Source organism: Staurois parvus, unplaced genomic scaffold (genome assembly GCF_062004578.1).
Source record: "Staurois parvus isolate SC_StPar_1 unplaced genomic scaffold, SC_StPar_1.0 ptg000361l, whole genome shotgun sequence".
Lineage (NCBI taxonomy): Eukaryota > Metazoa > Chordata > Amphibia > Anura > Ranidae > Staurois > Staurois parvus.
The window spans coordinates 5431832-5446086 of NW_028318157.1; the positions used below are offsets into that span (position 1 = coordinate 5431832).

Below are 14255 nucleotides of genomic sequence, written 5' to 3' on the forward strand. Positions count from 1 at the left end.
CAAGTTATTGAACCTTACCTTACCAACCAGCTCCGTATACAGCATGTCTTGCATTCGGGTCTGCCACCCATTGCTGATTTTCAGGTATACTTGAACTGGACCGGGAACACAGTTTTCTGATGACTGTTGCTCATCCCATAAACATCAATGGTTTATCAGGTAGTCATCAATCACTAGCATCAATGTCCATTCTGTAATACTATAGTATACCTAAAATAATTTGCTCAAACACAATTCAGGATAAAAAGTTTTGTTTGAGGTAAAAACACTATACAAATACATAGGTGCAACAAGATAACTTACACAAGGTTAAGCGTCTTTCATTCATTGTTCGATAAGCTTTACATGGCTTTTGGTGTATTATGCTTTTTTTTTTTTTTTAAATAGGTAAAATATTGACTTTGTCAGTTCATGTAACAGTTTATATCCTCACGTCTCTTCCAGGCGTCATGCTTTCATAGAGAAGTAGGAAACTGGCCATATTTATACATAACATCTGCTCAGTAGCACTTGAAAATTGCACTACTGTAGACAGCAAATAGGTATGGAGGAAAAATATATAATAAAACAAAGCTTGTGAATGGGAAGTAAACCACACTAGATAACACTACTAGGAGGCATTGGAGTGTAAGGCCTACAGTACAAAAACAACTTTCAATCGGGCTACCAAATGACAGAAAACCTCCTACTTTCCTACAACTGATCAGAGTCTCTTCTACAAACAAAAATCAGAATGACTCATTACACACAGTGCTAGGACACATGATAAAATCTGAAGAACCACAGATCCCAGCAAGTTGTGTAGCAGGTCACGTTCACTTACAAGGTTTTCAAAGGCAGTGATCAGTTATATGGGAACTGTACAACAGTATTGGAATAGAAGGTTGAATGTGCGGTATAGGCCTAAGGCTTGTAAACAATATTGAACAAGTACACTATTTACACAGTGTGTATAGAGAGGGGTCATGGAATGATTCTCAGCATGCAAGATTCAAGAAGATGAAATTCTCATTCCTAAAGTCTCAGTTGACATAGGATGCTGCAGTTTCCAGCAGAAGGGAAAAGCCCTGAAAGATTGCATCGATTCCTTTGTGCCTGAAATGTGTCAGAAGAGAACTCCTCGTACAGCTCAAATTCTGAAAGCACTGGTGGCAGCATGCCAAGATGCATCCTCACACTGTGCCACCTGGTTCATGCTGAGCGTCAGACAGCCGTGTGTACTGGTGTGGCGGAATGTGAAGGGGACGATCCCCGGTCTGATGATGAAGAAACTGATCTGGTTGTAGCTTCACGCTGGAGTTCTTCCACCCTCTTCTGAAGCTCTGCCCTTATGGCCAGGAGGTCCTTAAGGTTCTGATGAATTGGCATCTATAAACAAGAATATGCTAAGTTACTGAAATCTATATAGTCGTTTATGTGAGCATCACATCAAAGCCAATATTTACCCTGTACCTTGCTAGATAAAATTGTATTATTATTATTCTAAGGCCAGTATGGACAATATAGTTGGGATCAGGGGTGGACTGACCATTTGGAAACTCGGGCACTGCCCGAGGGTCCAGGGTCAGTAGGGGGCCCCATGAGATGCCCCTGGTACCTTTTTCATAGGCTTTTTTGAGTTTGGGCAAGGACACAGGGGCCCCAGGATCCCCTATTGCCCGGAGGCCCCATGAGTTGTCAGTCCGCCCCTGGTTGGGATGGTCTAATGCTTTTCTAGCCTTTTGTTCTAGCAATATTACTTGAGTAGCACCTGACGCAGAGGTTCTAAAGCATGTATTAAAGCATGTGTGTTTAAAGGCCGGTGTCTGTTGATGTCTACAAGGAACAGAAGGTGGTTTAAACTGGAAGAACTTTTGACGATCCAGACCCAGACTGAAGACAACCAAAAGAAAAGGGAGTGGAAATGGTCATTTGTGCAAACGTTCCTAATTTACTTGTATATGTAAAGGACTTACAGTGTAATGAAAGTGTAAATATAGCTACAAACTACACACCATCTCCAACCACTTCAAATCACCAGTGCATGTGTTTTCAGTTCTGAGAACCTGCCAATGTGGGATTTCAATAGCAAAAAACAGGGTTTGCCCCATATGCTCTGACCCTACCCTCCCTCTTAAGCCTTGTACACATGGGCCAAAGATTAGCTGAAATCGGTCAGTTTGGCAGGAACCAGACAGCTTTCGGCCAGTGTGTACAGCTGTCTGTTCTAAAAAACAAATCTGGTCTTACAACCAGCTTCTGTCGAACGGGCATGCTGGAAAACCAGCATCTGATCAACACTGGCAGCCTTTGGTTGCCAGTGCTGATCAGTGTGTTCTGGCCGGGGGGGGATGCAGTCCCCCTGTCAGAACGCAAAGGCACAGCAGGGGAGACTGCCACACTAACATAGCTTGCATTAGTACAGAGATCTGTCAATTTTTCTTCCATTCAGCCCACTGGGTTGAATTAAAAAAAAAAAAAAAAATTCTAGTATTTAAGCAGCTTTACACATTTTCCATTAGTTTTTTTGTGGTAAATACCTTTTATCTGTGCTTCCAGTCACTCCCTGATTCCTCACCTAAATCACTATTGCATATGATCGGCCACTCAAAACTTCCCGGGATGTAAACATCATGCACCCCAGGAAGTGCATGATTTCAATCCTGTGCATGTGCAGACACTACTTGAGATCTGCAGTGCATTGGCGCATAAGTGGTATCCCCATGCATGTACGGACACATTGATGGTCTCTGCCAAGCCCCAAAAATCTAGCAGAGACATGAAGTATGCCTGCGTATACAGTCAGGTCCATAAATATTGGGACATGGACACAATTCTAACATTTTTGGCACTATACACCACCACAATGGATTTGAAATGAAACGAACAAGATGTGCTTTAACTGCAGACCGTCAGCTTTAATTTGAGGGTATTTACATCCAAATCAGGTGAACGGTGTAGGAATTACAACAGTTTGCATATGTGCCTCCCAGTTGTTAAGGGACCAAAAGTAATGGGACAGAATAATAATCATAAATCAAACTTTCACTTTTTAATACTTGGTTGCAAATCCTTTGCAGTCAATCACAGCCTGAAGTCTAGAACGCATAGACATCACCAGACGCTGGGTTTCATCCCTGGTGATGCTCTGCCAGGCCTCTACTGCAACTGTCTTCAGTTCCTGCTTGTTCTTGGGACATTTTCCCTTCAGTTTTGTCTTCAGCAAGTGAAATGCATGCTCAATCGGATTCAGGTCAGGTGATTGACTTGGCCATTGCAGAACTTTCCACTTCTTTCCCTTAAAAAACTCTTTGGTTGCTTTTGCAGTATGCTTTGGGTCATTGTCCATCTGCACTGTGAAGCGGCGTCCAATGAGTTGTGAAGCATTTGGCTGAATATGACCAGATAATATTCCCGAAACACTTCAGAATTCATCCTGCTGCTTTTGTCAGCAGTCACATCATCAATAAATACAAGAGAACCAGTTCCATTGGCAGCCATACATGCCCACGCCATGACACTACCACCACCATACTTCCCTGATGAGGTGGTAGCTTAGGATCATGAGTAGTTCCTTTCCTTCTCCATACTCTTCTCTTCCCATCACTCTGGTACAAGTTGATCTTGGTCTCATCTGTCCATAGGATGTTGTTCCAGAACTGTGAAGGCTTTTTTAGATGTCGTTTGGCAAACTCTAATCTGGCCTTCCTGTTTTTGAGGTTCACCAATGGTTTACATCTTGTGGTGAACCCTCTGTATTCACTCTGGTGAAGTCTTCTCTTGATTGTTGACTTTGACACACATACACCTACCTCCTGGACAGTGTTCTTGATCTGGCCAACTGTTGTGAAGGGTGTTTTCTTCACCAGGGAAAGAATTCTTTGCTCATCCACCACAGTTGTTTTCCGTGGTCTTCCGGGTCTTTTGGTGTTGCTGAGCTCACCGCTGCGATCCTTCTTTTTAGGAATGTTCCAAACAGTTGTTTTGGCCACGCCTAATGTTTTTGCTATCTCTCTGATGGGTTTGTTTTTTCAGCCTAATGATGGCTTGCTTCACTGATAGTGACAGCTCTTTGGATCTCATCTTGAGAGTTGACAGCAACAGATTCCAAATGCAAATAGCACACTTGAAATGAACTCTGGACCTTTTATCTGCTCATTGTAATTGGGATAATGAGGGAATAACAGACACCTGGCCATGGAACAGTTGAGAAGCCAATTGTCCCATTACTTTTGGTCCCTTAACAAGTGGGAGGCACATATGCAAACTGTTGTAATTCCTACACCGTTCACCTGATCTGGATGTAGATACCCTCAAATTAAAGCTGACAGTCTGCAGTTAAAGTACATCTTGTTCATTTCATTTCAAATCTATTGTGGTGGTGTATAGAGCCAAAAATGTTAGAATTGTGTCCATGTCCCAATATTTATGGACCTGACTGTACATGGGGGATCTCACAAGACGCAAGCATGTGAAAACCAGAAAGCAACCAGGAGCGTTCAACTAGTAAGCATTTTTTTTTTAATGTAATATCATACAAGAACTGTTAAGGAGATCATATTTTGGTTTCTGCTAGTTAGGGTGATGTTCATCTTTAACCTTAGGCTGATGAGAATACTTATAGCAGTACTATGGACAAACATAAAATCACAGGTGTAAGCTGCCCATATCAGTAGAACCTGAGCATTCATAAATACCAGTTTACCTTGCCTGTAGAACCGTTAGATAGGCCCTTTAATTAGGTGGTAACACCAGGTGGCGGAGGCAGCTCCAGATCACATGATCACTGTGATTGACTATCACAAGATCGAGAGCCTATCAAATCACAAACTGACAGCTTGGTCAATGTTCTGGAGTTGCGTTCTCACCACAGAACCTTGGAGCCCAATGGACACCTATATGCGGTGGCTGGGAGTTAGGGCCCACTCACCTTGCCTCCATGTATGTGTGTTATGCAGTCAGTAAGAGATAAAAAGATGGGGACAACTCTTTCTAGAGTGAAATCACGGCAGCATGGTCATCTTTACTTCTGCTGTAGTTGCTTAGATGTGGGAACTGTTGATAACTTTATCAAATAGCTATGCCTAGTTCCACCCACAAACTTTTAGATTGATAATGCAATGATCTGCTGCAGAAATTTAGGGAAATGATATAGTCTATTTCACCTCCTCCAGCACTACCTAGAAGGTTGTGGGAGAAATCCAGCTTGCTGGCTACATTAACCAAAAAAAAAAGAGGAAAAAACATTAGAGTTTGTTAATGGGCATTGATTTTCTCTTTACCTAAACCCTTAAAGGCCAACTCCACCTTTCTTACAATGCTACACCCATATTGGGGGTGTAACATGGTGCCAGGCTGAGATTTGGGAATAGTTAAACTACAAGTCCCTTTTAAAAAAAAAAAAAGGAAAAGGCACCAATTTCCAATGGAATACATGGGCCCAAAGGTACAGATCATCGGCTGCAGAAAGTCTACAGGCGCCTGTGCGTTATACGTTACACCAGCCTTCCACTGATCGTGATTGGAACACTTTCCAGATTCCAATGAAAAAAAAAAATTAAATTTAAAAAAAAGGGTGGACTTAGTCTTTAAGGTTCCATAAAATGACAACTGAAAACTTTATCAGCCGAAAGGGTAAGGACTAGGACCTCTGTTGGGTTTTTAATGCAGTTTGGTGTGTACAAAGGATACTTTTCTCTTCTTTTAAGAAAAACGACTAATGAAAGTGTATTTTAGGAGACTGTAGGCAAACGTCACCAGAATAGGAAACCCCCTTTGAGGGAATTTCTCTCTATACCACTTTTTATGACAATTGTTACATTTTGCATTTCCCTTCACTTTCTGTGCTGGTGGCAATGATCACTTCGATAAACAGCATCGAAACCTGTGAAAAAGGCACCAGAAACAGAAGGTAAAAAGACATCTAAAAAAGGATCCCTCCAAATTTAACAGACCAGAATAGGCTTCAATCTCTTTTACCAAGCTCTGAAGAGGGACCCTTTGAAGTCTGGAAATGCTTTAGACTATTATGTGACAAGATGAACCAGTGGCGATTGGTGCCGTTGGCCCCCTTCCTATCTGAAAATAGAAGAAGCAGGGTGGAAAACTAGATGCAGGTGAACAGCATCTGCATCCAATCACACACAGTTCCCTGTAAGCTGAACGAGAAAACTCTTCCAATATATGACAAGGCTAAAAAGAATAAATCCCTCTACATTTTTTTGCAATGCAACACACTCCCATCACAATGCAAAATGCAGCACTCTACACCATCCATCTATATTCTAGAGATAAAAACAAGACAGACATTCTAATACTTTTCTGCTCTGGGCAAAACTAGCATGCTGCAATGGATTAAAAAAATCTTTCTGACATTCAGGTTATGTGATCAGCATATCTCCTGACTTTTCTTAGATACTAATGTCTTGGGGGTGTAGTACGATTCCCTGTAATCCGAGTTATGATGCCATGTTGAGGGCATGTTGTTTCTTTGGGTACAGATTGTTCTACAATGTATACAATAATATGGGTACAGATTGCTACTAATCATAGGTGGGGTGTGGGCGCTTCACAAACATATACACCTTTGTCAATTAACACCACAGCCAATTTGGGGATACGATTGGGAAAATAGAGTGTCAAGAAGAGTATTGTTGCCCATTATTTTCACTTACATCTCATGTACATACTTATGTCTCTTAAAGGATAAGTTCACCTTTTGAAAGGTTTTGAAACATGTTACACACCTATTCAGGGTGTAACACACAACATGTTATGAATGAACTGGCTCGTTTCCCAGCTATGACAGCTAGTGGGGGATCTTCTCTGCCCCCACTAGCTGTCAAATTTTTTAAAACTTTCCTTTGCCAATTGTGTATAAAACCCCTTGCTGTCAGGTCCATAAGCCATATGGACCTGGCGGCAAAAGGGTTAAAGTGGTTCCAAAGGCTTTTTAGCTGCATGCATTGTATGCATGCAGGTAAAAAACCTTCAGTGTGCAGGGTCCCCCACTAATATTCACCTGAGCCCGATCTCGGTCCAGCAATGTGCACAGGAGACTCGGCTTTCCAGGGTATCTCTCTCCTCATTGCCTGAGACACAGCAGTAGGAGCCTCATTGGCTCCCACTGCAGTCAAGCACAGTCTGTGAGGAGGGAGTGGGGGGAATTTCCCGCTCTGCTGTGTCCTATGGACACAGAGAGAGGGGCTCAGGGACGAGCATGTACCCGTGCCCCCATAGCAAGCAGTTTGCAATGGGGGCACTTCTCAGGGGGGAGGGGCCAGAATCATCAACTGGGATCCTGAGAGGAGAAGGATCGGGGCGGCTCTGTGCAAAAGCACTGCACAGAGCAGGTAAGTATGACATGTTTGTTATTTTAAAAAGAAAAAAAAAAGAGGCTTTAATATCACTTTAAGGTAAAAAAATCTTTCAGTTTAGTAGCACTTTAAGTAGGAAGATATCTGTATAGTGGATGTGTCCTCACATACTGCATCAGTATGGTGAATGAAGTGATTGGCAATCTCTTGGACAATGAGTTAGTATGTAAAGGGGGTGGGGGACAAAGCAGAGAGTTAAAAGGTACTGAAAAGCCGATGAGGCCTGGATGACAAAGTATTAATAAGAGAGACGAAGTAGGTCTGTTTGGCAGCATGGAGGCAGGAATTGTATTTTAGGAGGGCAGATTTATGTAGGCTGAAGTCCTGCAGGGATTTGAATTTATGGCACAGTCGTTCAAGAGCACAACGTCTTTTGAGATTTCTGGTGTTGTCAGTTTGCCAGGGTTGTAACAGTCAGGGCCTGATTCTTCGTGTAGTTAAGAGGAACAAGTGCATCCGGTGCAGATGAGAGTGAACTGTTGTAGACAGAGGTGACCAGGTAAGGACAGGAAAGGGTCAATAGCAGAATAGAGAAGAGAAGGGTTAAATTGGCGAAGGTTTCTACAAATAATCGTTTGCTGTTTGGAGGGATAGGTGGTAGGAGACAAGGATACTGTAAAGTGACGAGGTTGTGATCAGAGAGAGGAAAGCGGGTGTTGGGGAGGTTGCCAGGAGTGCAGACATAGGGGAATACAAGGTCAAGGGTATTACCATTGGAGTGAATGGAAACGTGTATCCTTTGTGTTAGGTCAAAACTTAAGGTTACGTTGAGCTGTAGCCGGGCAGTTACCATTAAAAGGGATGTTAAAGTCACCAAGAATGATAGTGGGTATTTAAGAGGAGAGGACGTAGAGTAGCCAGGCAGAGAAGTCATCAAAAAAGCGTGATACTGGTCCAAGAGGCCAATAAATCACTGCAATCCTCAGAAATTGGAGAAAACAGATGAATACAGTGCATCACAAAAAAAAAGAGAGCGATAGAGAAGGAGGGGTAGGAAGGACTTGGAAGGTGCTCTGTGGGGATAGAAGGAATCCAAATCCACCTCCTTTCCATCCACTAAGTATGGCTGAGTGAGTCCAGTGGAGACCACCATGGGAGAGGGCAGCAGGAGAAGTCAGAATCTGTGAAAGGTAAGTATGTTAAAGCAATGGAAGATGAAAAAGTCATGCACAGATGTGAGCTTGTTGCAGACTGACCTGGCATTCCAGAGGGCACATGAGATTGGGGGGCTGGTTTTTGAAAGCGGGGAAATAGAAATTAAACTGAGTAGATTGTGACTATTGCCAGAGGGAGGAAGGGTGCCGGGGACATGGGGTTTGCAGTTAGATAATTGAGGGTCATGATTGGGGGAAATGTCCCCAGAGATTAGGAGAAATAGGAGGGTGAGGAAAGTAAGATGGAAGTGGGATGTATATGAGCTGGTGTTTATGTCGGCATGTGGGTTCTGCATTTGTAAGTATTGATGGGTGCAGTAAAAGGGAGAGGGTAGGAATGAGGGTGATATATATAAGTTGTGAAGTGGAGATAAGGGGTGAAGTAAAGACAATTTGTGGACAGAACTGAAATTTTTTTTCTTAGTTTCTGTTACAAAATTTTGTAAATAAATGATTTTTCTCCTTCACTGATGTGCGCTAATGAGGCTGCAGTGATGGGCACTGATAGGCTGCACTAATGCGCACTAAAGAGGAGGCACTGGCAGGTGGCACTGATGGGCACTGACAGGCATTACTGATGGGCACTGAAAGGCAGCACTCATGGAACTGATAGGCGGCACTGGCAGGCACTGATATGTGGCATTGATGGGCACTGGCAGGTGGCACTGCTGGGGCTACACTGATCATCAGTGCCCTGATGATCAGTGTAGATTTCCCCTCTGAGTAATGTTGATTACTGGATCTCCTCTCCTCACGTGCCGTCAGCGTGACAGCTCGAGAGGAGAGAAATGCCGATAACCGGCATTTCCCTATTTACATGCGATCAGCTGTGATTGGACACAGCTGATCACATGACAGAGCTGACGTCTACGGCTCTTTCCATTGATCAGTGATCCGCTGTGTCCCAGGGACACAGTGCACCACCGATCACTTTGCTGCACGCCCCCAGGAGTGCACGCGCAGTTAGAGTGGGAGGACATCATATGACGTCCTCCCAGAACAAGAGAATCGCCTTGTGCCCGTCATTTCCTTATATGGCGGGCAGGATACAGTTAATGGCATCCCAGTCTTAGTCCATAGGGTTCAATATTGAGTTGTCCCACCTTTTACACCTATAACAGCTTCAACTCTTCTGGGAATGCTGCCACAAGGTTTAGGGGTGTGTCTCTGGGAATGTTTGACCAATCTTCCAGAAGTGCATTTGTGAGGTCAGGCACTGATGTTGGACAAGAAGGCCTGGCTCACAGTCTCCGCTCTAATTCACCCCAAAGGTGTTCTATTGGGTTGAGGTCAGGACTCTGTGCAGGTCAGCCAAGTTCCTCCACCCCAAACACGCTCATCCATGTCTTTATGGACCTTGCTTTGTGCACTGGTGAGCAGTCATGTGGGAACAGGAAGGGGCCATCCCCAAACTGTTCCCACAAAGTTGGGAGCATGAAATTGTCAAAAATGTCTTGGTATGCCGATGCCTTAAGAGTTCCCTTTGCTGGAACTAAGGGGCCAAGCCCAACCCCTCACCAAACTTTACACTTGGCACAATGCAGTCAGGCAAGTACCATTCTAGCAATCACCAAACCCAGACACGTTCATGCCAGACCGAGAAGTGTGATTTGTCACTCCAGGGAATACGTCTCCACTGCTCTAGAGTCCAGTGGCAGTGTGCTTCACACCACTGCATCCAACGCTCTGCATTGCACTTGGTGATGTAAGGCTTGGATGCAGCTGTTTGGCCATGGAAACCCATTCCATGAAGCTCTCTACGCACTGCTGTTGTGCTAATCTGAAGGCAACGTGAAGTTTGGAGGTCTTTAGCTGTTGATTCTGCAGACAGTTGGCGACTTCCGTGCACTGTACGCTTCAGCATGCACTGACCACGCTCTGTCATTTTATGTGGCCTACCACTTCATGGCTAAGTTGTTCCCAGTTGCTTCCACTTTGTTATAATACCATTAACAGTTGACCGTGGAATATTTAGTAGCAAGGAAATTTCATGGATGGACTTATTGTACAGGTAGCAACCTATCACGGTACCACGCTTGAATTCAGTGAGCTCATGAGAGCGAACCATTCTTTCACAAATGTTTGTAGAAGCAGTCTGCATGCCTAGGTGCTTGATTTTATACACCTGTGCCTGTGGCCATAGAGGTGATTGGAACACCTAAATCCAATATATTTTATATATATATTTTATATATATATATATATATATATATATGAGAGAAAGAGCGAGAGAGAATGAATGAGAGAGAGGGAGAATGAATGAGAGAGAGGGAGAATGAATGAGAGAGAGGGAGAATGAATGAGAGAGAGGGAGAATGAATGAGAGAGAGGGAGAATGAATGAGAGAGAGGGAGAATGAATGAGAGAGAGGGAGAATGAATGAGAGAGAGGGAGAATGAATGAGAGAGAGGGAGAATGAATGAGAGAGAGGGAGAATGAATGAGAGCGAGAGAGAATGAGAGCGAGAGAGAATGAGAGCGAGAGAGAATGAGAGCGAGAGAGAATGAGAGCGAGAGAGAATGAGAGCGAGAGAGAATGAGAGCGAGAGAGAATGAGAGCGAGAGAGAATGAGAGCGAGAGAGAATGAGAGCGAGAGAGAATGAGAGCGAGACAGAATGAGAGAATGAGAGCGAGAGAGAGAGAGAATGAGAGAGAGAATGAGAGACAGTGAGAATGAGAGAGGGGGGAATGAGAGAGAGAGAATGAGAACGAATGAGAGAGAGGGGGGGAGAGAATGAGCGAGAGAGAGAGAGAGAGAGGGCGAGAGTGAGAACGAGAGAGAGTGAATGAGAGAGGGCAAGAGTGAGAATGAGAGAGAGAGAATGAGAGAGAGAGGACGAGAGAGAGAGTGAGAGAGGGCGAGAGTGAGAGAGGGCGAGAGTGAGAGAGGGCGAGAGTGAGAGAGGGCGAGAGTGAGAGAGAGAGAGAGTGAGAGAGAGAGAGAGTGAGAGAGAGAGAGAGTGAGAGAGAGAGAGAGTGAGAGAGAGAGAGAGTGAGAGAGAGAGAGTGAGAGAGAGAGAGGGCGAGAGCGAGAATGAGAAAGAGCGAGAATGAGAGAGAGAGCGAGGATGAGAGGATGAGAGAGCGAGAAAGAGAGGATGAGAGAGCGAGAAAGAGAGGATGAGAGAGCGAGAAAGAGAGGATGAGAGAGCGAGAATGAGAGAGAGCGAGAATGAGAGAGAGCGAGAATGAGAGAGAGCGAGAATGAGAGCGAGAGAGAGAATGAGAGCGAGAGAGAGAGAATGAGAGCGAGAGAGAGAGAATGAGAGCGAGAGAATTAGAGCGAGAGAGAGAGAGAGAATGAGAGAGTGAGAGAGAGAGTGAGAGAGCGAGAGAGAGTGAGAGAGCGAGAGAGAATGAGAGAGAGCGAGAGAATGAGAGAGATAGATTGATTGATTTATACACACAAATATATGCAGAGTACACTATGGTGTGCCCTCTCCAAACCTTTTCACGTTTTGTAGGTTGCTGTGAGTGTACAATATTGGCTCTGGGAAGGCATGCTAATCTGATTGTCATTGCAGTTCATGTACATTGCAGTTCCCAGCAGCCTCAAGAGAGAAGCAATGCATGCAGGGAAGACCAAAAGCCATTTAAACCCCGTTCATATAACACTAGAATAAGAGGAGCCCGAAGATAACATAATCAGAGAATTAAAAGCCATTTTTACCATGAGATCGTTATCGGAATAAAACATGAGCCTAAGGGAGGAATCTCTGTTTTCTTTTGTTTCCTGTGGTTAAATCTCATTGTAATCTCTCTCTGTGCATGGTTATAAACTATATGTGGTAAAATGAAGGCAGGATTTTTCAGAAGTTTATCAGACACCTAGCAGAAAATGCCTTCACACAAACACCAATCAGTCTTTAAAAAGGTGGTATGCATCTGAACAGCGATAAAACGGATTCATGTGTTGAATCTGCAGACGGGAGCAGGAGAGATGTTTTACAAGGTTCTTACACAAAGGCTACTCTTATTTACAAAGCGTGTGTCTGGCTGTATAATGTACTGAGCATTATTCACTCAAGGACGCGCATTACCTTGAAAACGGTTAAGTGATGAATCTATTTGTTCTTGCTGAATGAGTCTGTTTTTTTTTTTTTTATCTCCACTTGCAACAGGGAGTCTTGATAGGAAAGCCAATGTGCTTTAATGCCGCTGTGTGATTTCAGCCACATCACGCTGCCATTTATTCTCATTTATCTGCTAAAACACATTTCCTTCAAGACTCAAAATGAGTCCTTTTTTTCTGTGGTTCAGCTAGATTTTTTTTTTTTTTGCTTTTCTCCATAATAAGAGCACTATTTAACTGGGGTAAAAAAAATATAAGCCTTGCCAATTAAATGCACTTGCAGTGAAAGGTACTATTTATCCATTAGAAAAGCAGGGCTACAAGGATTTATAATGGTGACAATTAGCATTTCCCACCAGTAATCTGCAGATTTCCACGTCAAGTCCGTGTGACATACATGTATTTTTAATAATTTAATATAAAGAAAAGAAATGAAGGTGGCGCATGATCATAACGATACAGCTGTCACACAGGTCTCTTTAGGGTCATGACAGGCAGACTGACAAATATATTACAATCTCAGAACTGTGGTTCCAAACCCTGGATGAGAAATGGGCTGCAATTTTATACCAGTTTCTAATGAATATAAATGACTGAACTGCTGTGATTTAAGAACATTGGTGTATTTGAATAGCCAGGTCTGATTTCTGAAAACCAGGAATATAAATGTCTAATCACACGACAGACAAATGCTTTTTTTGGAGAATCTTTCATGATAAGGCCCTGGTAATGTAAGGGTATGGGTGTTGTCAGGTAGGATGAAATACAAGACTGCCATTTTCCAAATGTCAGTTGCCAGTGTAGGTTTGAATATGATTGGTTGCTATGTTACAACATAGACTGTGAGAGCTCTCAAGCAATACAAACAACTTGGGAGTTGCCAGAAAAAACAGAGATGCCCTCAAAGGAGATTTACCAGGATGGGAAATCTTGGATCTCTAATATTCTCTGCTAATTGAGAAGAAGACAACCCAGCAAAGTGGATCACAGAGGTTGATTTAATAAAAATGGAGAAAGCAAAGTCTGGTGCAGCTGTGCATGGTAGCCAATCAGCTTGTTCAATTAAGCTTTGAAAAAAAAAAAAAAAACCTGGAAGCTGATTGGTTTCTACGCAGAGCTGCACCAGATTTAGCAGGCTCCGGTTTGAGTAAATCTGCCCCATAATGTACAAAGTTTAGTGGCTGCAGGGCCTTACGCATCCAGACATTTAGCAGCTCATGTGTGCGGAGGCATAAAATCCCCAGCGCCTGGGGAGCCACACATGCCACATAAAACTACCAAAACAAGTGATTGGCTGTACGCAGTGGTGCCCAGGTACAGGACGTTGGCTTCTGCACTGACATTTACCCGCACATGACCATTGCTGATCCACAAACCATTTGCGTTTATCCAAGCATGGCTGCATACAGCCATATACTTGGCATCTGTACATGGCACGTACAGATCTCTGGATGCTGGAAAATAATGGGGATTTCAAAGAGTAACATTCCCATCTGGGTGATCTATGTGTGAGGGAGAATGGAACAGCCATTTTATATATCAAACATTTAGTTTTGATTAAGTGGATATATATTGAATGTATATTTTGTAATTAGAAGTCTTATTGTGTAACAGCTGTAATTTTGGGTTAGAATGCTATTTATACCTCCAGACTGCTATCTAAAGGAGCTATGG

At 43.4% G+C, this 14255-nt stretch overlaps 1 protein-coding gene across 8 annotated transcripts in view; it reads right to left on the bottom strand.

Annotated features, from left to right (window-relative positions):
* Positions 1-234: 234 nt before the first annotated feature.
* Positions 235-14255, bottom strand: part of MTMR1 (myotubularin related protein 1) — a 146697-nt gene continuing 132676 nt past the window's right edge. For all 8 annotated transcript variants that reach the window (XM_089684942.1, XM_089684940.1, XM_089684939.1 and 5 more), the window contains one exon: positions 235-1368. In XM_089684942.1, the coding sequence (XP_089541068.1) occupies positions 1204-1368 (165 nt within the window). In that variant the 3' untranslated portion in view covers positions 235-1203. The remainder of the gene's footprint in view (positions 1369-14255) is intronic.